Source organism: Myxine glutinosa, chromosome 11, assembly GCF_964187855.1.
Source record: "Myxine glutinosa chromosome 11, kmMyxGlut1.1, whole genome shotgun sequence".
Lineage (NCBI taxonomy): Eukaryota > Metazoa > Chordata > Myxini > Myxiniformes > Myxinidae > Myxine > Myxine glutinosa.
In genome coordinates, this window is record NC_136271.1 from 61,474,379 (window position 1) to 61,498,802 (window position 24,424).

Genomic DNA, 24,424 nt, shown 5'->3' on the forward strand with positions numbered 1-24,424 from the left:
GATCGGGTTTAGTCTTTGGTAAGGGCTCGAACGTCGTGTTGCTAACACCGCTCGGCAATTATAACATCTCAAACCGGGGTTCGAGCGGGAGTCCCTCCCCTGCTCACGGTCAGGAGTGGCACTCAGGTCCTTGGGACTTTTTGTAGACCAAATACCCTGGCTGCTCCTGACCGGGAGGAGCGTTGGGACCCCCAGGACTCACGTCGGTCAGTCGCGGACAAGGGGATTGATCCCCCCTTTTTAAGGGGAAACAGGCCGACGGAGAGATCCGTAACAATATATATATATGGTTGACTAAATAAATGTTAAGCTCACCAGAGACCTAATACACACGTGTCATGTCACTTTTGATTTGAAACCAATATATATTAAGCGATTTCATTTAGCGAACATAAATATGAGTAAGGTGATGGATTCCATCCAACTCGGCGTATTTTAACCGCCCAAATAGCACTTCGTTCCTTGTCTCGAGGAAATCTGTGCATTATACGACCTTGTCCTGGTCTAACAGAACATCCCCAAGCGGCACAACACACCATATTGGTTGATTTTATTGAAATATTACTCAAATGAAATATGCAACGATACGAAGCAATGGCACAGAATGGGTGCAGCGGGAAAGCTGCTCGGCTGAGGTGGTATGCAAAATGGCGCCTGTAAACCACGTGACGCGGGCTCGACCAATCACGGCGGTAGTTGAGCAGATCAAAGGCTGGCCAGACTCTGTTAATATACGGCACTGGTCTGTGTTAATCTAACTTATTCACATTTTATCTATATTTTCTAGCTTATCACTTTGGAGTAGTTTGTGAAGCCTATATTAAGTTTGATTTGAAAACATCATGAAATAAGCTCAGGTGACATCAAAATGTGAAACTTTTGGAGGAGGTGAATACTTTTACAGGCTACTGTATTACATGTGACAATGACAATGTGACTATGTACTACATTGCCCTGCTGTAGCACATAAATATTTTCAAGGTTAATCAGGCTGGTCAATTTTTGATTGCAGAACAACATATAAAAACAGACAGCAATTATGAGACATGATTTTGAGAGATTATTGCGATGATCATATGCAGTGATTTGGAGTATCTTTTGAGTGGGTGCTCAGTGTTTTGCGCTGCAGGACAGCTTGCCGTGCAATGCGCCTGACCTTGTCACGCAGCGCGTTCTGAATGGCGGATGGGAAGCGAGTTGTGTTCACAAGAACATAACAGTTGGCATCAGCACCGTGCTCGAGAAGGAGCTGCACCATTGCATGGTTTCCATGGCGCACAGCCACCAGGACGACATTCAGGGGATCCAGGTTGGTCTTGGCTCCTGCTGCTCGAAGTGAATTACATGAGACAGCAAAGCCTAAACACATCTGAGGTGAGCAAAGGTCATCCACTCATCAGGTGCAGTGAAATAATAATGTGTCTTATTGGTTGTCTTTGTGGTCAGATTCAATCCCCCATTCTAATCAAAGGTGTGAAATAAATGGTCTCCAGTCAGCTTCATTTTAGTTTTTGCTGTTCAAACAGATTAGTAACCATCTATATAATCACAGACAATAAAGAGAATTTATGAAAAAAGACAAGCAGAGAGGACAGGAGAGAAAGTGTGGGAGGAGAAAGAGAGGAAAGGGAAAGAGGTTTGGAAAATAAATATTCATATTAAGGAAATATCCCTGGTGTTGGCTTAGCGGTTAGGGTGCCGGCTTAGGATCCTCGGATCCTGGGTTCGAATCCTGGTCGATCGCTGAATTAACGCGAAGGGGAGTTGCCTCAGCCTGTCATCCTTCCGAGGTCGGCAAATTGAGTACCAGCTTGCTGGGATTAATGATCACGGTGTGTACCCTGATTTAGAATAGGTACACCGTATCCCAGCACATCGTAAGAGGCGACTAAGGGTTGGCGTCAGGAAGGGCATCCGGCCATAAAAACATTGCCTCAAACAGGGAACCATGATTGTCATGGGACCCGCAAGGCTAACCCCTGCTCTAGTGGGGAAAATGGCCTTAAAAAAACGATCATTCATTCATTCACTCATTCATTCATTCATATTAAGGAAAGAGAAGTCTGGCCACTCTGCCATAAAGCCCAGATCGGTGGAGTGTTGCAGTGATGGTTGTCCTTCTGGAAGTTTCTGCCATCTCCACACAGGATCTCTGAAGCTCAGCCAGAGTGACCATCGGGGTCTTGGTCACCTCTCTTACCAAGGCCCTTCTCCCCCGATTGCTCAGTTTGGCCGGGCGGCCAGCTCTAGGAAGAGTCCTGGTTGTTCCAAATTTCTTCCATTTAAGAATTATGGAGGCCACTGTGCTCTTGGGAACCTTCAATGCAGCAGAGATTTTTTTGTAGGCTTCCCCAGATCTGTGCCTCGACACAATACTGTCTCTGAGCTCTGCAGGCAGTTCCTTCGACGTCATGGCTTGGTTTTTGCTCTGATATGCATTGTCATCTGTGAGACCTTATATAGACAGGTGTGTGCCTTTCCAAATCATGTCCAATCAATTGAATTTACCACAGGTTTCCTCCAATCAAGGTGTAGAAACATCTCAAAGATGATCAAGAGAAATGGGAAGCACCTGATCTAAATTTCAAGTGTCATAGCATAGGGTATGAATACTTATGCCAATGTGATATTTCAGTTTTTTCTTTTTAATAAATTTGCAAAACTTTCTAAAATCCTGTTTTCTCTTTGTCATTATGGGGTATTGAGTGTAGATTGATGAGGGAAAAAATGAATTTAAACGATTTCAGCATAAGGCTGCAACATAACAAATTGTGAAAAAAGTGAAGGGGTCTGAATACTATTTACATGTGTGTATATACACATAACATGTTTTGTTATGTTGTGTGCAAGAGACGAGATGGAAGGGAAGTGGTGTGAGAATGGTGAAGGGTAGGCAGGGACAGAAATACAAGTTTGTGTTGCAAGGGTGCCCGGAGGCCGTGAATGCTGTTGGTGTCCTGTTTTCTGAGGAGTTTGTAGACAGTGTGGTGAGTGTGACTGGAGTGAGTGATCGGTTGATGATGGTGAAAATGATGATTGGAAAGCTCTTGGTGAACGTCATCTCGGGATATGCTCCGCAGGTTGGTCGGAGCGATGAAGAGAAGGACAAGTTCTGGTGTGCGATAGAGAAGCTGATGGAAAACATGAAAGATGAGGAAGTTGTTGTGGTAGGACGAGACCTAAATGGACATGTAGGAATGAGTATGGACGGTTTTGAGGGAGTTCATGGGGGTTACGGATATGGTGTGAGAAATGGAGAAGGTGAAAGAATTTTGGAGTTTGCTGATGGAGCTGATTTGTTGATTTGTAATACTCAGTTCCAGAAAAGGGATAATAAGCTTGTTACATACATGTCAGGTGGGTCGACGACAACCGTTGACTACCTGATGGTGCGTAGGCGAGATAGGGGGCACCTCCGGGACACAAAGGTGATCCCGGGGGAGGAGGCTGTTTCATAGCACCACTTGGTTGTCTGCGACATAAGGGTGAAAGGTGCGGGGAGAGCTCGGCGGGTGAAGTACCAACCGAGAATGAAGGTGTGGAGGTTGAAAGAGGTGACAGTAAGAGAGGCATTAAAAGAGAGGCTGAGTAGGGTAGAGGATGATGTGGTTGAGCTTGAACGTGGTTGGATGTCAATGAAAGATCGTCTATTGGGAGCCGTTGGTGAGGTATGTGGATGGACAAAGGACCACCGAGGCACTCCGAAACATGGTGGTGGGATGATGAAGTTGGAAAGCGGATTGACAAGAAGAGGAAGAAGTTCAAGGAGTGGCAAAAGGCGAAGGGTATGGGAGCAGAAAAAGCAGAGCATGAAAGTTATAAGGCAGCCAAGAAGGCTGCAAAGAAAGAGGTAGCAAAGGCGCAGGAGGCATGTAGGAGAATGTTCGGACAACGCTTGGATTCGGAAGAGGGTCAGAAAGCAGTATTCAGGATTGCAAAGCACATAGCGAAAGAGAGGTGTGATGTGATGGGGGTGAGTTGCTTGAAGGATGAAGTGGGACAAATCGTTGTGGACCCAGATGGAATTAAAGGAAGATGGAAAAGATATATGGAAATGCTGTTGAATACAGAGAATGAATGGGATGACAACATAGAGAGTAACCCAGTTTTAGGACCGGCAGAGAAGATAACTGAGAAGGAGGTTGAGGAAGCAATAAAAGCAATGAAGAGTAGAAAAGTGGGAGGTCCGACGGGAGTTGTGGGAGATATTTTGAAGGCAGCAGGATGTTGGGGTGTGAAGAGAATGACAGAGATCTGTAATCTGGTGGTGAAAGAAGGCTGCATTCCAGTGGCTTGGGAACTGAGTACCCTCATCCCTCTATACAACGGGAAAGGTGACCCTCTGGAGTGTGGCTCGTACCGAGCGATAAAGTTATTGGAGCATGGAATGAAGGTATTGGAAAGGGTGTTGGAGAGTTGGATAAGGAAGAAGGTGAAGATCGACGAAATGCAGTTTGGATTTATGCCAGGAAGAGGAACGACAGATGCGCTCTTTATTGTGAGGCAGTTGCAGGAGAAGTACATGGAGCAGAGGAAGAAGTTGTTTCTTGGGTTTGTTGATCTGGAGAAAGCATTCGATAGGGTTTTTTATTTTATTTATTTTTTTCTATACTGAATCGAGGCTCGTGAAAGAGCTGACAACCGCGAGGGAAAGACAAAGACAGTACATGGGGACCGCGAGGGAAAGACAGTACATGGGGACCGCGAGGGAAAGACAAAAACAGCACATGGGGACCGCGAGGGAAAGACAAAGACAGCACATAGGGACCGCGAGGGAAAGACAAAGACAGTACATGGGGACCGCGAGGGAAAGACAAAAACAGCACATGGGGACCGCGAGGGAAAGACAGTACATGGGGACCGCGAGGGAAAGACAAAAACAGCACATGGGGACCGTGAGGGAAAGACAAAGACAGCACATGGGGACCGCGAGGGAAAGACAAAAACAGCACATGGGGACCGCGAGGGAAAGACAAAGACAGTACATGGGGACCGCGAGGGAAAGACAGTACATGGGGACCGCGAGGGAAAGACAGTACATGGGGACCGCGAGGGAAAGACAAAAACAGCACATGGGGACCGCGAGGGAAAGACAGTACATGGGGACCGCGAGGGAAAGACAAAAACAGCACATGGGGACCGCGAGGGAAAGACAAAGACAGTACATGGGGACCGCGAGGGAAAGACAAAGACAGTACATGGGGACCGCGAGGGAAAGACAAAAACAGCACATGGGGACCGCGAGGGAAAGACAAAGACAGTACATGGGGACCATGAGGGAAAGACAAAAACAGCACATGGGGACCGCGAGGGAAAGACAAAGACAGCACATAGGGACCGCGAGGGAAAGACAAAAACAGCACATGGGGACCGCGAGGGAAAGACAAAGACAGTACATGGGGACCACGAGGGAAAGACAAAAACAGCACATGGGGACCGCGAGGGAAAGACAAAGACAGTACATGGGGACCGCGAGGGAAAGACAGTACATGGGGACCGCGAGGGAAAGACAGTACATGGGGACCGCGAGGGAAAGACAAAAACAGCACATGGGGACCGCGAGGGAAAGACAAAGACAGCACATAGGGACCGCGAGGGAAAGACAAAGACAGTACATGGGGACCGCGAGGGAAAGACAAAGACAGCACATGGGGACCGCGAGGGAAAGACAGTACATGGGGACCGCAAGGGAAAGACAAAAACAGCACATGGGGACCGCGAGGGAAAGACAAAGACAGTACATGGGGACCGCGAGGGAAAGAAAGTACATGGGGACCGCGAGGGAAAGACAGTACATGGGGACCGCGAGGGAAAGACAGTACATGGGGACCGCGAGGGAAAGACAGTTCATGGGGACCGCGAGGGAAAGACAAAAACAGCACATGGGGACCGCGAGGGAAAGACAGTACATGGGGACCGCGAGGGAAAGACAAAAACAGCACATGGGGACCGCGAGGGAAAGACAAAGACAGTACATGGGGACCGCGAGGGAAAGACAGTACATGGGGACCGCGAGGGAAAGACAGTCAAGGGTTCCACACGAATTATTGACATGGGCATTGAGGAAGTTAGAAGTGGAGGAATGGTTGATCAGAGTTGTGATGGCAATGTACAAAAGAGCGTGCACAGCTGTAAGGACGAAGGACGGGAACAGTGGTGAGTTTGAGGTGAAGGTGGGAGTGCATCAGGGGTCGGTACTAAGTCCACTACTATTTGTAGCTGTGATGGAGGTGCTGGCTCAGAACGTAAAGGAGGGTTTACCGTGGGAGTTGGTGTATGCAGATGCTCTGGTGTTGATTGTGGAAAGTATGGACGGACTGAAGGAAACGATGAACAAGTGGAAGGAATGTATGGAGACAAAAGGTCTGAAGGTGATTATAGGAAAGACGGAGGTGATTGCAAGTGGTAAAGCATGTGGTGAGGTGGAAAGAACTGGGAAGTGGCCATGTGCTGTGTGCAGGAAGGGTGTCGGAGTGAACTCCATTCAATGTACAATGTGCGCTGATTGGGTTCATCAAAAATGTAGTGGTCTCGGAGGGTCATTAACCAGTGTGACAGCTACATTCAAATGTAAGGTGTGCTCAGAGGGAGCTGCAGATGGAGGAAATGTTGAGTTGGATCTTGGAGACGGCATGAAGCTGGAAGGTGTGAAAACATTTTGCTACCTCGGAGACATGCTGAATGGAGAAGGTGGATCAGACTCGTCAACGGTTGCGAGAGTGAGATGTGCATGGAATAAGTTTCGGGAACTGAGTGGCGTGCTGAAGAGGAGGGGAGTGTCGTTGAAGCTGAAGGGAAAGGTGTATGCTGCATGTGTGAGAAGTGTTATAATTTATGGGAGCGAGACATGGGTCATGAATGTAGAGCAGCAACGAAGGCTGGAAAGGGTGGAAATGCGAATGGTTCGGTGGATGTGCGGAGTATCGTTGAGAGAGAGGAAGACAAATGATGAATTGCGAAAGATGATGGGAATAGAGCCCCTGTGATTGATGCTGTGAAGAGGAACAGGTTGAGATGGTTTGGTCATGTGTTGAGGAAGGATGAAAGTGACTGGTTGAGAAGAGTGATGGAAATGAATGTAGAAGGAAGTAGAGGACGGGGAAGACCGAGAAAGACTTGGCTTAAGATGGTGGAAGAAGAAATGCGGGCAAGGGGGTTAACAAGGAGAGATGCAGAAAATAGGGCAAAATGGAGAAGATTGTCATGGGGACAGCAAGGCTAACCCCTGCTCTAGCAGGGAAAATGGCCTTAACATGGATGTTGTGTTGTTGTTATATGCACATATATACACACACACACACACACACACACACACACACACACACACACACACACACACACACATATATATATATATATATATATATATATATATATATATATATGAAGTTTGTATATATATATTTATACATATTGTTACGTTTTTGGGGATGTCAATTATTTAGGGGACATGTTGTTTTGGGTGTATTGCATAGAATTGCCAGTTCAGTTGTGATCCCCAAATAGGACCTTTTCGTATTTATTTTTCCCTTTTCTTAAAGTTTACGCCATATCCACTCCCTTTATGCCACGTGATTTTAACTGTTAGTGGTGGTGCACAAAACAGCTTTGAAAACGATTCAACCCTTTTTCTTTTAAGCAAGAATGTGCAGAAAAGGGTAAAAAGGAGAGAGAAGAAGAGCGGCTCTTGGCGGGGTAGTGAAAAAGCGATCCTTGCTCGTGGTGTGATCGGCTTTGGTGAGCTTGTTGGTGTGAGAGACTCGACCTATTCGAACTTCCTGAAGGATTCATTGTGCATGAAGGAGGTGGACAAAAAGGAAAATAGCGTATTGTGTGGAAAAAGGCGCTTCTTTGGGGTGGTGAAAAAGCGATCCATGCTTCATTCTGTGAACGGGCTTGGCATGTGCTATATCAAGGAGTCGACCTTGATGAACTTCCTGAGGGATTTTCTGTATTGTATGAAGGAGGTTGATGAAAGGAATGGGATCAAAGGAGAAAGGAATTGCAGAACGTTGATGAACCTTGGTTCCCGCCAAGCCCCGCTCTGACGAACGTTGATGAAGCTGCTCTCCAAACAGGCCTGAACCCCATTCCATTCCCATCCTCATATCCCGTTTTATTTCAATTCCCTGCAAATATTATTTTATTAATTTGCTTCCCTTCCTTTCCCTGGGTTAGATCGAGTGTTGTGTGTGCGATGTTGTGTCGGCCTTTCGTATCGGTTGTATGTGGCCTGTGTTAATTGTTTCAGTCTGTAATTATTAATTAATTAAGTCTGTCCTACTTATACTTATATGATTTGATGATTGTATCGTTTTGCATTATTTGAAGTAAATTGATTGTATTTCATTTTGTTTGATTGACGTTTTCGGATCGGTTTGCAAGCTCCCTTGAGCTGCCAGTGTGGCAGTTTGAACTCTTTGCACTTTGTCAAAAGTTCAAGCTTCCAAAAACCACTCAGCCAGCTTGTGGTCCTCAGCCTGGCGGGTTTGGGATAGGACTTAGGATCGCTGACATGAGTCACCCTATAACACACTTAGTCGGGAGTGACGTTTAGGACTCAGGTCCTCATTCCCAACGCTTGTAACTATATATATATATATATATATATATATATATATATATATATATATATATATATATATATATATATACTGTATATATATATATATATATATATATATATATATATATATATATATATATGTGTGTGTGTGTGTGTGTGTGTATATATGGATGAACATCCCTCGGACGAACAATAAACTGAGAGGCCCGTCTGGCAGCATGGGTTGGTGGATGTTAAATATCCCATGGTGTCCTTCACAACTAGTAGGAGAGTATCGCCGGCACCATGGCCAAACTTCTAATTCCTGCCTAACTAGTCGAATGTCAGGCCTGGCCAGGCCGGTTCGTGAAAGACTTGGGCCAAGCTTCCCCCGATCGACCGCATAAGGTGGGATAATAATGACTATTAAAGAGCAACCACAAAAAAATATATATATATCCAGTATATATAATTGTATGTATAATTCGCCATTTTCGCCTGCATATTAGGTAGATTAGCTCCTTCTTGACATTTTGGAAGAGCACACAGTCAATCAATTGTGTAATTAGCATATTTTAGTTTTCCATGTCCCACAAAACACCAAAACCTCTCTCATGGTGCAGGTTGCCTGTACTTGCTTCGTGAGATTTTTTTTTTGAGCGGGAAAGCCATGTAGAACTTGTATCGAATAACAAATCATCGTCTGTGAAATGACATTTGAGAAAATGTAACATACTATCAACATCCATTTTGGATGTAAGAGCACGTCGGCCTACGATAAGCGTGAAATGCAGGCCTCAAATAATTTGCATTATGAAACACTGTGATATTGTGAATTGTATTTGTTTAATTTAACAACTCTTTGTTCGTATGAATATCCCACTGGAATGGCCTAAATATCCTGCACAACGAGGTCGGTGATGTGAGCGAGTGCAGCTGAAAGAGTCACCGAACACTCTCCTCTGAAGGACACTGTTGATATGAGACCTTGTGCATGTGGTGTACTGCTCATTCCTCACAAAACAGGTGCTGGCTATTAATATGACAAACTACAACAAACAAAGGCTGTGATTAGAAGTGTACAAACCAATGCGCATGAAGATAAAGTTATTTTGGGGGAAAAGGTTTAGAGCTCCTCCGATGGATTTGAAGTCGAGTGTCGAGATGTTTCCATGAAGCTTTATCCTCTGTGGGATTTGACTTTACGGTTTATTTGACATCGACCGTGCAACATTATTGTCTGAAATTCTCAGCAAATCACTAGAACATTCCCTCTGACGGTCTGGTTTCCCTATTATTAATCTGTGTTGCCAATTAGTCTTGCTACAGGTTGAATAATTGATAGACTTGCTCTGTTGTAAATGGAAAATGGATGCCTTTACAGTCCATAATTTGGCATACAATTGTAAATGCTCAACTTTGACACAAAGTTATTTCCACCAGCTCTTGGTTTTAATGAATTGGCAATTAAAACCCGTAATTTTGTTCTTCAATTATCTTGTCATTCCTGCCTCCACATTGTAATATTCACAATGTGTAACATCTCGTCGATTGAGACTGGTGCAGCAATTAAACACAAGTAGTCCTTTTGCTTGAGTTTTCCCTTTTCTCTCATTATTGAAATTGTTCTTCCTCTATCTATCCAATTAAAAATTTCAATCCAACTTTGCTAAATAATATTTACCTGGCATTGAAATCACTTTCGAATGGGAATTAGTCTGCCAATGTGAAGCCATTGAATTCGAACAAACAGCCAGGGTTGTGAAAATAGAAAAGGGGAGAGTTCAGCAACAGGAGACAAAACGTTTGCAATTGGAAATTATGGAGGCACTTTGATAGTGGAGAGAAAAGAAATAAACTTCACCTCTTTGTAAAGCCAAGAAAAGGTGTTTTGGAAGAATTTTTTTGCCCATTTGGCAATTGTCTATGATAGGCCTGACAAAGTTTGTATATCATGAACAAAACAACGCCAAAGGCTAGATCTGCTCTTCCCTACTTGTTTCACTGTCAATAGACTAGCCCAAGATAATATATATATATATATATATATATAAAAATTGGGGCGTTTGGGATTATACATTTTAAAAGAAAGAAGGGTGCTTCCAACCAGAAAGTAAAACTCGATCCACTCTGCAAATTTGAGCGAATAACAACAGCAGACCCGGTCTCAGGCAAGCACCAGTGCATGACCGGAAGCAGCCATCTTACTATAATTCACCAAATGTCCATCCGTCTGTCTGTCTGTCCGTCCGTTTGATGGTACCGCAAAAACGGCTGAACCGATCGCAACGATATTTTGGGTGGATAATCCTGGGATCCCCTTGAGTAAAATAGGCTATATTGTTTTTCCAATTTCAGCTTTGGCCTCCAGCATTTTCAGGTTTGGACTCCCGCATAACGTTATTTTCCTGGGTACCACACAAACATCTGCACCGATCGCTACACGGCTGCACCGATCGGACTCGGTGACCTCGGACAAAGACCTTTCATAAGGACATGGGTTGAATCCCTGATTGAGAGAATGCCAACCTCCTCCCCGCCATCACGGTCATTTCTCCAACTGACAATCCCACGAGATATGCGGAAAGGACAAAGCAAAACCAATTATCTTCTTTTTGATTCGTATATAAACATCATTAAAAGTAAATAATGACCTCGGCCAAAGTTCAAACAACATGAGTTTAATCTCTACATGAGAGAAGTCCACATAGCCACATAGCTACCCCCACTAATTCACCCCAGATCCACCTTGTTTGAAATTCCAACTTCTTTCCTGGAAGTCCTGGCAGTGTCCATATGTTTTATACCTCTCCCACCCCCCCCCCCCCCTTCCCATGCCTCCCCCCCAAAGCCCTCTCCCTCCCACAGTTCTCTCGATGTCTCCATGTCTCTCGGTCCCTGCTCTCAAATATTGTGTTTGTGTCCTTCCCCCTCTCTCCCCATCTTGTCTACCGCTCCCGATGTTATTTGTTTTGTGTGTCTGTTTGTCTTTCTGTGTGATTAATGTTCGCTCTTTCACGAGCCTCGATCTTGTATACAAAAAAAAAAATAAGAATTTTTTTTTTTTAAAGCTATTTGGGTGGTGTATAAGCCAACAGATCGCTGTCTCCATCGATCTTGCCAAGGCCGTAACACCTATCGGCTCAAAATCCTTTTAACTGTTGACTTGGTAGTTTTTACAATGAAGGAAACATTAACAATGTTGTTAAAAGTTTATTTTGGGATTAATTTGTGATTGGAGTTATGTTTTTTGGAATGAAAAAAGAGATATCGAGTTCAAGTGAATGACGACATGCCATGATGGTTTCTACCTTCTAAACATGAACTTCGCGGATCGCCATATGCAGATTCACCACGGACCCACGATCTATGTTTCTATACGTGAACGTACCCGTTTATTTGCGAACGGGTACGGTTTTCATGGAAGTCCTTCACGAACGTGCTGTCCATGTCTGGCGTGCGACTGAGACTACAGGAATGTGGAATTTATTGGTTTCATGCTTTAGCATTCGCCGTATCTGCATTGCCTGTTTGCTTTTGGCCTCCCACCCGTGACGAGCACGGGTATCTCACAAGCATGGTAAATAACAAGACCGATAGTCTAAGAATTGTGTAGCTGGACTTGGATCTGCTGAGTGGAGGATCTACTGTCTCCCTGTCATGTGATCAGATCCTCAGCTCTGCTGGTGGATGTTTGTGAGGGACAGAAATACATACACCGGATGGAAAACAAATGTTGTTCCAGACGGCATTGCCTTACGGGTTATGCCGGAAAAATATGGCTGCCGAACCACCTGGCCGATGACGTCATCAATTTTTTTTCTTGACCAATTTATCCCTAGGTCACGAAATTTCATACCGATCGGATCAAGCGTTGTACTTTTCGATTTATGACATCATAATGAAGGCACATATGACATCATCATTAACATATGCCATCTCCCATGGGGAGTACATTGCAATGAGCCACCTTTCAATTTTTTCCCATGGAGCGGTTTCGGAGATATGGAGGTGCAGCGATTTTCGGTTTTTCCGAGATGGCACCCATACCACATGATATATGACATTATAATTATGGTTCAAATTCTACCGGAGGAGGTGCTGCTATGTTGAAAATTTCGTGTCAATCAGACCAAAGGTTTCAGAGAAAACTAATTTTAAAGGGAATAAACCCACAAGGGACATACATACATACACACACACCGGACGGACAGGCAAAAACTGTTCCAGGCGGCATTGCCCTGCGGACTACGCCGTAAAAATCTGGTACGTGCCGGGGCTCGTGGTCTGTTTTCCCGGGGAAGCCTAATGTGAAGCAAGTGAATCATTGCCTGAGACCAGGTCTGCTCTTGCTTATTTGCTCAAATTTGCGGAGTAGAAATCAGGTTTTACCTTCTCGTTGGAAGTGCCTTTCTTTCTTTGAAAAAAAATACAATAATAATATATCCAGTATATATATTCAAAAGTAATTTAAAAAACGGATACTCATGAGTCCTGGCCTACAGTTATTGTGGGTAACCTGTTCTTAGATCTTTTTAATCAGCCTATGTAACTTTCATTTCCTCACGTCGGCCTCCTTTTTTGTTTGTTTTTTTGGCGACCTTTTTTTTTTTTGCCAGTCCGCTTGAGACAACATCTGCTCAAGGCCAAAGCGCTGTTGGTTAAGGTTGGTGATTTTTGGCCTCACTTTACATCACCTAGATGCTAACACAACGTTCCAGGTATTCTCAGTAATATCATGTAACATTCACGTATTGTGCAGGAAAAATATTTCGCTCTAAAAACCATGCACGTTTAATGCTTATTACTTTCTCCGTGCTGGAATCAGAACATTTTATTTCTAGGCCCACTTCCTGTGCTTGGCATTGATTGTTTTTTTTTCTTTGGTTTGGGTGGTTCTAATTGTTACAGCTAAAAATAAGTGTAAAGTGCAAGTGAAAACAGTTTACGTCTTGTTTATTTGAATATTTAGTCCATGGAGTGTCACATCACAATTAAAAAAACATACCATAATGACTGCTTATTCTTTCATGTGAAAATGCTCCCAAAAATCATTCCACGAAGACAAAAAAAGGGCCATACCTTCCAATAGTAAGCGGGCTGTGTTCAAATCTCCATTCGAAACTGCAAAGAATAACGCTGAGCGGCGCTTGTCATTGTAGTTCTGAGCCACATGCCCTGCAAGAGGGTAGTTTACGCTGTATCCATGCGACAGGAGTAGTTTCACACATTGGGAATGCTCACCTGCTGCGGCCGAATGCAGTGGGCTGATCCCACTCCGATACACCACGTTGCGTTTTGTCAAAGGCAGCAACATCTCCAGGACCCTGGCACAAATCACACAACTCATTTTTCTCATGGGGTCGAGGGGGGAAGAAGACTTCTTTTTTTTCTTTTTTTTGTATACAAGATCGAGGCTCGTGAAAGAGCTAACATTAATCACACAAAAAAATCAAACAGACACATAAAACATAATAAGGGGAGCGGTAGACAAGGTGGGGAGAGAAGGGTAAGCACACAAACACAACATTTGAGAGCAGGGACATCGGGAGATCTGTGGGAGGGAGAGGGCTTGGGGGGAGGTGGGAGAGGTATAAAACACATGGACACCAAGGACTTGCAGGAAAGAAGTTGGTATTTCAAAAAAGTGGATCTGGGTTGAATTAACGGGGGTAGAAAATATCAAGGTTTTCGATGGGGGAAGATAAGAGATTGTGGTGAACAGCTGTTTTAAAGACCTGGAGGGAGGAGAGGGATTGAAGAGAGTGAGGGAGTTTGTTCCAGAGGCGGGAGAAAAGAGGAATGAAGGAGTGAAGGTGAGCAGAGAGTCTTGATTTTGGCAATTTAACCATAAGAGGGTTGCTGGCAGATCTTGTGCGACCTGTAGGAATATTTGGGGGACAGAGCCCAGAGAGAGCTGGGGGAGCAAGGCCGGAGAGGAGTCGGTAGAAGACAGAAAGACCACCAACCTGCCTGCGGTGAGTGAGTTAAAGGCCCTCACAATCAGCTTCATCGCGGGAGATTCCAATGATTTTGAAAGCTTTGGTTTCAACAGCGTGAAGCCGAGCTAGGTATGAGGCAGGAGCACCGGCCCAGAGGGGAGAGCAGCTTTGGAAAGGAATTTGCTCTCATAGATTGCTTCCCTTTCAGTTTCGAAAGAAATAGTTCAAAAATGTTGAGGACTTTGACCCAAAAATGAAATAGTTCCCAGTTTGTAATTCCCAAAATGAAATAGTTCCCATAACTGAATTTGTAATTCAGTTTCAATGAATTTCTTGGTTGGCATACACCTAGTGGTCACCTCATACTGGCGGAAGATTCTGTCCTCAAGGTGCTTTCATCCATGTGAACGCACATTGCCGGGACTTGATGGTCATCAATGACAAAGTGGTTAATATTGAGCGTTAAACCAAAATTGCGGTAATATTATCAGCACACGATGCTTGTTAAAACTGATGTGTTTCGCAAGATGAGAAGGACAGAAGGGGAAACGCTTACGCAAGGTGTCCTCGATATGCGGATCCGTGGAGGGGCAGGTGGCCCGTTTTTTTGGGTAAGTGAACATCGGCCCCGTACTGCAGTAAAAGGGAGGTGCAGGCCGGGTCGCCATAGTTTGCAGCTTCATGCAGTACGCTTGCACCATCTGTTGCCTGAGCTTGCACATTGGCACCTGGAGCAAACAGATGGATTGTTAACCCCATCAAAGTTATCATGCAGTCAGCAGTGTGTATACACACATAACATTCTCATTATAAAGCTCAATTAAATTCAGTGATGTTGATGGTTATATACTTAATATTCGAAAAAGTTGATTTAAGTTTAAAATGTTTTAAAAAATGGATCAAATTGTGCATAAATACTTGTGTTTATCGGAAATGTTAACGAGCAATACCGGTGATGCACGACTTAAGCTTGAGATGCGAAAAGTCAAACTTTGTATTTATTTTCCTGAACTGCGACTTGAAACGCAAAGGTTCAAAATGAGAGCATGTAGGGGAGGTAGCTCAGTGGTAGAGCGCATGCTTTGCATGTGTGAGGCCCTGGGTTCAATCCCTGGCATCTGCACTTTTTTTAAACTACACTTGACATAATGGCGACATTTTTTATAGGGGATTAAATATTTTATAGGGATTTTTTATAGGAGAGTTCAGGGGATCAAACCTTGATGGAGTCATATCAAAGATTATAACTAACTAGTAAAAAGCCCGTCGAAAATGAAGGGTTGGAACAGTTTATTTCACGGTGCAGCCTCATGAGCGTGCCAAAGTCTGAAGCCTCGGCCTTGTGCCAGGTTGCTTAATTATATCTTCTTTATTTATTAGACATTAATAAATGAACACTCATTTTACTCTGTACACATTGTACATCACATGCAGTGAATTTCACCTTGTATTTATTGTTATTTAAAATAATGCTTCTGCACACTTCTGTACTATCCGGTGTGTACCCCGGTTTAGAATAGGTACACTGTATCCCTGCATGTTGTAAGAGGCGACTAAAAGGGTTGGCGTCAAGAAGGGCATCCAGCCATAAAGCATTGCCTCAAAAAGGGAACCATGACAATTACATATGGGCAGGGTACAGCCCGAAGTACCCTATGGGGGACCTCATTCCTTCTCGTCAAAACCCAAGGTGGGGAACTCCCGATCGAAGCACGGGAATAAATCACTCCATTTATGACGATGAACGTCTGATGCCCCATGTGGAGATCGGTTTCTGAGGTTTGGGACATGGAATGTCAGGACAATGACAGGGAGATCAGAAGAAGTGGTGGAAGTATTGGTCAGAAGAAGAGTGGACATATGTTGTGCGCAGGAGACGAGATGGAAGGGAAGTGGTCTGAGAATGGTGAAGGGTAGGCAGGGACAGAAATACAAGTTTGTGTGGCAAGGGTGCCCAGAAGGCGTGCATGGTGTTGGTGTCATGTTTTCTGAGGAGTTCGTAGACAGTGTGGTGAGTATGACGAGAGTTAGTGAAAGGTTGATGATGGTGAGAATGATGATTGGAAAGCTCTTGGTGAATGTCATCTCGGGATATGCTCTGCAGGTCGGTCGGAGTGATGAAGAGAAGGACCAGTTCTGGTGTATGATAGAGAAGCTGATGGAAAACGTGAAAGATGAGGAGGTTGTTGCGATAGGAGGAGACCTAAATGGACATGTGGGAAGGAGTATAGATGGTATAGGGAGTTCATGGGGGTTACAGATATGGTGTGAGGAATGGAGAAGGTGAAAGGATTTTGGAGTTTGCTGATGGAGCTGGTTTGTTGATTTGTAATACTCAATTCCAAAAAGCGGATAATAAGCTTGTTACATATACGTCAGGTGAGTCGACGACAACCGTTGACTACCTTATGGTGCATAGGCGAGATAGGGGGACCCTCCGGGACACAAAGGTGATCCCGGGGGAGGAGGCTGTTTGACAGCACCACTTGGTTGTCTGCAACATAAGGGTGAAAGGTGTGAGGAGATCTCGTTGGGTGAAGTACCAACCGAGAATGAAGGTGTGGAGGTTGAAAGAGGTGACAGTGAGGGAGGAATTAAAAGAGAGGCTGAGTAGGGTAGAGGCTGACGTGGTTGAGCTTGAAAGTTGTTGGATGTCAATGAAAGATATTCTGTTGGGAGCCGTTGGTGTGGATGGACAAAAGGACCATCGACCACTCGGAAACCTGGTGGTGGGATGATGAAGATAGAAAGAGGACTGACAAGAGGAGGAAGAAGTTCAAGGAGTGGCAGAAGGCGAAAGGTACGGGGGCAAAAGAGGCAGAGCATGAAAGTTATAAGGCAGCCAAGAAGTCTGCAAAGAAAGAGGTAGCAAAGGCACAGGAAGCATGTCGGAAAATGATCGGATAACGCTTGGATTCGGAAGAAGGTCAGAGAGCGGTATTCAGAATTGCAAACCAGATAGCGAAAGAGAGGTGCAATGTGATGGGGGTGAGTTGCTTGAAGGATGAAGTGGGACAAATCGTTGTGGACCCAGATGGAATTAAAGGAAGATGGAAGAGATATATGGAAATGCTGTTGAATGCAGAGAATGAATGGGACGGCAACATAGAGAGTAACCCAATTTTAGGACCGGCAGAGAAGATAACCGAGAAGGAAGTTGAGGGAGCGATAAAAGCAATGAAGAGTAGAAAAGCGGTCGAGCCGACGGGAGTTGTGGGAGATATGTTGAAGGCAGTGGCAAGTTGGGGTGTGAAGAGAATGACAGAGATCTGTAAACTGGTTGTGAAAGAAGGCCACATTCCAGTGGATTGGGAACTGAGTACCCTCGTCGCTCTATACAAGGGGAAAGGTGACCCTCTGGGCTGTGGCTCGTATAGAGCGATAAAGTTATTGGAGCATGGAGTGAAGGTATTGGAAAGTGTGTTGCAGAGGAGGATAAGGAAGAAAGTGAAGATTGACAAAATGCGGTTTGGATTTATGCCAGGAAGAGGAACAACAGACGTGCTTTTTATTGTAAGGCAGTTGCAGGAGAAGTATATGGAGAAGAGGAAGAAGTTGTATCTTGGGTTTGTTGATCTGGATAAAGCATTCGATAGGGTTGCACGTGAAGTAGTGACACTGGCATTGAGGAAGTTAGGAGTGGAGGAATGGTTGATCAGAGTCGTGATGGCAATGTACAAGAGAGCGAGCGCCACAGCTGTAAGGATGAAGGACAGGAACAGTGGCGAGTTTGAGGTGAAGGTGGGAGTGCATCAGGGTTCAGTACTAAGCCCCCTACTATTTGTAGCTGTGATGGATGTGCTGGCTCAGAACGTAAAGTAGGGTTTACCGTGGGAGTTGTTGTATGCAGATGCTCTGGTGTTTATTGGGGACAGTATGGATGGACTGAAGGAGAAGATGAACAAGTGGAAGGAATGTATGGAGGTGAAAGGTCTGAAGGTGAATATCGGAAAGACGAAGGTGATGGCAAGTGGTAAAGCATGTGGTGAGGTGGCAAGAACTGGGAAGTGGCCGTGTGCTGTGTGCAGTTAGGGTGTCAGAGTGAACTCCTTTCAATGTACAATGTGCGCTGAGTGGGTTCATCGAAAATGTAGTGGTCTGAGAGGGTCATTAACCAGTGTCGCAGCTACATTCAAGTGTAAGGTGTGCACAGAGGGAGTTGCAAATCGAGGAAATGTTGAGTTGGATCTTGGAGACGGCCTGCAGCTGGAAGGTGTGAAAACATTTTGCTACCGAGGAGACATGCTGAATGGAGAAGGTGGACCAGACTCGGCAACAGTTGCTCGAGTGAGATGTGCATGGAAGAAGTTTTGGTAACTGAGTGGTGTGCTGATGAGGAGGGAAGTGTCGTTGAAGCTGAAGGGAAAGGTGTATGCTGCATGTGTGAGAAGTGTTATGATTTATGGGAGCGAGACATGGGTAATGAACGTAGAGCAGCAACGAAGGCTGGAAAGGGTGTAAATATGAATGGTTCGGTGGATATGCGGAGTATCGTTGAGAGAGAGGAAGACAAATGATGAATTGCGAAAGATGATGGGAATAGAGCCTGTGATTGATGCTGTGAAGAGAAACAGTTTGAGATGGTTTGGTCACTTGTTGAGGAAGGATGAAAGTGACTGAGTGAGAAGAGTGATGGAAATGAATGCAGAAGGAAGTGGAGGATGGGGAAGACCGAGAAAGACTTGGTTAAAGGTGGTGGAAGAAGAAATGCGGGCAAGGGGGTTAACAAGGGGAGATGTAGAATATAGGGCAAAATGGAGAAGATTGTCATGGGGCCCGCAAGGCTAACGCTTGCTCTAGCAGGGGAAATGGCCTTAAAATGCGTGTTGTTTGTTGCACACCGCCCTTGAGGCTCGGTTTGCAAGCCACCATCTACAATTCCAATGGAAGAGACATAATTATTATTTTATGGAAAATGTTTTTCGAGTTTATTTTATCCTCAAAAATAGGCTGTGGTGAACACACATTCGTGTTAAAAGATTGGCCTTGAAAACCTTCCCTTATGAAGGGGGACAAACAGCTGTACAAACACACAAACTGACATTGTGTTTTATATCGTAGATGGCAGCTGCATGCTGCTTCCTTGCTTGATACTTAGCATAAAGGATAGATGATGAACAAAGAACCCTGGTTTGCAACCATAGTGCAGGCTTTGATGGGCCTAATTACCTCCTGTATGAAGTTCCTTGTCATGGAATTCATATATTATAAACGTTTGAGACTATATGACTGCTTGCTGTGACTTGACTGCATCCCAACTCGTACACTATTTTTAGATAAGACACAATTGTTCCAAAATATATATGTTGTTGCAGAAAATAATTCAAATCTGCACCCAATCTCATGATGACGTCTTCGTCAGAACATAATATTTTGTTGAATTTTAAGCATCACCTACAATATGGTTCGTGTTGTTGTGATTGGTACTACGTACTGCGTAGTGACGTCTAGGGGCGTGGCTTCAGTGGTTGATGGTGGCTCGTCATGATGGCCGTGTGCTCTGTGAGGGCTTGGTATCGTCTTTAATAAACCACTTGATTGAAGGAGATTCCTGAACTTACTACATGGTGGCAGCGCGGGATCGTGAAGATCAACAAGCAGTTTGACGTTTGGTCTTGTTTTTCTTGCGGATTACCACGGCGGCACGTTCCGTGTTTTTTCAACATGGCGAAGTTCCCGACAATGGACTGGTCCAGCTGGGATCTGGCGGAGACCTTCAAGTTATTCAAGCAACGAATGAACTTGGTGCTGTCGGACGAGGGCATCGATACTAAAGCCAGACAGACCATCAAGATTCAGATTGCTGTGGGAGACGAAGGACTGAGGCGAATCAATGCATCGACTGAGTGAGGAAGATAAAAAGGATCCGGATAAATTATATAAATTATTCGAGGATCAGTTGGACATTCATGTAAACTTTCCGATTCATTGGCTGGAAATGATGAGATTTCGGCAGCAAGAAGGAGAGTCCATTGATGATTTTGTCAACCGATGCCGACGTAAGGGAAGGTTGTGCAATTTCTCCGAAGCAGAACTCTCGGAACGGATTATCGAGTTAATTGTTGCGAGCACCCCACATGATGATTTTCAAAAGCATCTGCTCGACCAGGAGGTCGGGTATGACATGGACATGGTTTTAAGTGAGGGACGCAAGTACGAAGCAATGAAAATGGAAAAACAGGGTATCATCAGGAAAGTGGACTATCATAGGGGAGAACGGGGTAAATACGGACACAGATTTTTAAACCTCTGTATCTGCACAACGAGTAGTATAACTCTCAAATTAACATGGTAGCAGATACATATGAGGCATCCCCTCAATATGAGATACATACATACCTAAAACGTTTTTCTATATTTAAGTTATCTTTAAGAAACCATTTTCGTAAGTGTCCGCAATTCCCCGCCCGCTCGCGGGGAAAACCGGACACCTGGTGGGGCAACTACGGACAAGTGAAGAAGTCGACTTTTAGGGTCTTGCATAAGCCCCCTCCCCTTTTCAAACAGGCTAAACGACCTTTTAAGACACCAGAGATGCTAAGTAGTTATCTTCTCAATACAATGAAATGTTCCCAATAGGCCTACAATGAAATATTTTCGTCTATAGATTAACATTGAAATGTGTAAACTTTGTTTGTCGTATATTGTTATTTTTTTTAATGAAGTGATCACTCGAGTTACAAGTCCTGCACTAATGACTGTGTTTCCTTTCTTTAACTTGATGAAGTTATTGGACAAGGTCTTTTAAACCAATACACATAAACAATTTTAATAAGCCTTCATCACACACCAAAATAAAATGCAACTTTAGAAAACAAATGACAATCGAAACACAAAACAAACGAGATTTGTGAAACACTTTCATTCTTGATCTGGAACCCATCAATGTTCCAATCAGACAATTGGTGAGTTGGTACATGTTTCTGCAAAAGGACAATTTTAACTGTAAGACGCACAAATACAAGGAAGTTATCAGGGGTGAATGTGTTAAAGCTGCATAAAGTGACAATGGTCAAAGCAATGTAAGATATATGTTTACTTTCAACTTTCTGAGATGTAGAATTTCTGTTAAAATCTGTTCATTTCAATATGGCACTCTTGAAGAATAATAAACTATCAGAAAATACTCGAAATCTGGATAAAAAAGAACACAGATAAAACGAAATCAGCATTTAATTGTCAAAACGACGAATTAACTTTTGGAATTATCATAGCTTAATCTATCATCAGATAACAGTCCAACCTTAACTGCAGAAGTCACAAGTATATCCGAGGGAACGTGATTCACGACTACCATAATCGGTACAGTTTTCATGAGATATGAAATTATCTCATTATCTCATAATCGGTACAGTTAATAATACTTTTATTAACAAAGCTAGATGTAATGATACATATGATAGCTTTAGTAGTATCAGTTATTCCCTCTGTAATATTATATATACACAGCAATTAACATTAAATGCATGAGAATTCAATATAGACTGCAGAAAACATGAATGGGGTAAGACCGGACATCATCGGGGCAATGGCGGCCACCCGTCCGCAATTACCCCACATTGACCTTTGACACACGATACTTTCCTCCACACAACACTGTCTCATTACATCAATTGACACTGTATGTACGTAAACCATGCTTCAAACTGAATACACGTTTCTAATAAAATCGATGATTAACCAAAACGACTGACAGCAATAAACCCAAACAGCAAAATCTAGGAACACATTTTAGGGGGTGTACTTTACTCTCTGACTGAGTACTTCTCTTTAAATGAGGCAAATAATAGAAGTTAGCTGGTATTTACCTTGTTACCTGCTAGGCCACTCACGAGTGATGACGGAACAGCGCGAGCTATCACGAAATTCCTGTAACAGCCTTGTCCGCAATTACCCCATGTCCGTATTTACCCCATTCTCCCCTACGGATTGGTGCTCTTCCATCTGTAATAGTGTAAAGAAAGATGGGAGCTTAAGAGTATGTCTAGATCCGAAACGCCTGAACTCTTGGCTGAAGAGGTGTCCACATAAAATACCGACATTAGACGAGCTGAACCCAGGATTTGCTGACGCCACGATATTCTCAAAATTAGATGCTCGGGCTGGCTATTGGGCTGTGCATCTGGATGAGGAAAGCCAGGATTTGACCACATTCCGCACACCTTTTGGGCACTGGTGCTTCAAGAGATTGCCTTTTGGGTTATGTGTCAGCCAGGATCTGTTCCAGCAAGCCATGGACCGCATACTCGAGCAAGCACCAGGCTGTATTGGTATCTCCGATAATGTGGCAGTATCAGGACGAACTGAAGAGGAGCATGATCGTAATCTTCTGGACCTGATGAAAGTAGCACGAAGAGAGGGTCTGGTTTTCAGCTCTTTGAAATGTATCATCAAGACCGACCGTATCAACTTCTTCGGCTTGATCTACAGCAAACAAGGAATCTCACCTGATCCTGGGAAGATGTGCGACATCCGGAAGATGCCGTCACCGCAGGATAAGGAAGACTTGAGCCGATTCATTGGACTGATGAACTATCTGTCACCACATATTCCCCACTTTGCGGGTAAAGTGGCACCCCTCCGAGATTTACTGAAGAATGGAGTGCCATTCATGTGGCAGGAAGACCATCAGTTTGCATTTGAGCAACTGAAACAGAGTGTTGATGCAGACGCCTGTTTAACATACTATCATCATGACAAGGAGACAGTTTTGGAAGTAGATGCGTCACAGGAGGGACTGAGTGCATGCCTTTTGCAGGATGACAAGCCTGTTGCTTTTGCATCACGAACTCTGACACCCACTCAGTCTGCATATTCAAACATTGAACGAGAAACCCTTGCCCTTGTTGCTGGCATACAGAAGTTCCATACTTAAGTGTTTGGGAAACGCTTCAAGGTATACACAGACCACAAACCATTGGTCATAATCATCAACAAACCACTTACAAGCGCCCCTCCACGGCTTCAGCGCCTTCTTGTGAAAATCCAAGGCTACGATTTTGATCTCGAGTGTAAGGCCTGCCGTGAGATGATGCTATCAGACACGCTGTCGAGGCTACCGAACCCAGAGAACAATCAGGAACTGCATTTGGACACACGTGTCGATGGTATTGAGCTTGATGATGTGGATGATCATCATCGCTTTGACCTCATTGATTTCAGCTCAAAGAAACAGGACCAATTCAGAGAGTGTGGAAAGGCTGATAGAACCTTTCGAGCATTGCAGCAGGTTGTTCATCCAGGGTGGCCTGCTAGGATTACAGAGCTGCCTGTGGACCTACGTCCGTACTGGCCATACCGTGATGAAATTGGTATTTGTGACGGTGTTCTCTTCAAAGGTCGACAGGTACTAATTCCAGAGCAGCTACGTAAGGATATCCTCGACCAGCTCCATGAGGCGCACATGGGGATAGAAAAGACAAAACATCTAGCACGCGAATGTGTTTACTGGCCAAGTATATATCTGGACATTGAGAGAGTTGTCAGAACATGTAACGCATGTCAAGAGAACCAACCAGAACAAAGGCATGAGGCTATGATAGCTCATGAGATACCAGCGGTACCATGGACAAAGGTAGCCAGTGATATGTGTGAGCTACATAGGCAGACCTACCTCTTGGTGACGGATTATTACACCAAGTACCCAGTTGTGAAGAGAATGGAATACACGATGAGCAGTGCAGTAACCAAGGTCACATCTGAATGTTTCAGTATGTTCGGCCCACCTCTGGAGGTCATATCGGACAATGGATCTCAATATGTGGGTAAGCCGTACCGTGATATGTGTACCAAATGGAATGTAAAACACACGACAACATCGCCGAGGTATCCACGCAGTAATGGATTGGTTGAGAGACGAGTTCAAACAGTGAAGAACATGATCAAAAAGTGTATTAGATCAGGGAGTGACATAGATATTGCACTACAACACCTGAGG

General features: G+C 44.3%; 1 protein-coding gene across 1 annotated transcript in view; it reads right to left on the reverse strand.

Moving 5' to 3' along the window:
- LOC137413534 (uncharacterized) overlaps positions 1 to 24,424 on the reverse strand; it is a 108,698-nt gene that overhangs the window by 10,292 nt on the left and 73,982 nt on the right. The window contains exons 7-10 of the mRNA XM_078786275.1: positions 15,044 to 15,215; positions 13,790 to 13,872; positions 13,628 to 13,723; positions 1,157 to 1,326 (exon numbers count right to left, since the gene is read on the reverse strand). Coding sequence (XP_078642401.1) covers positions 1,157 to 1,326; positions 13,628 to 13,723; positions 13,790 to 13,872; positions 15,044 to 15,215 — 521 coding nt within the window. The remainder of the gene's footprint in view (positions 1 to 1,156; positions 1,327 to 13,627; positions 13,724 to 13,789; positions 13,873 to 15,043; positions 15,216 to 24,424) is intronic.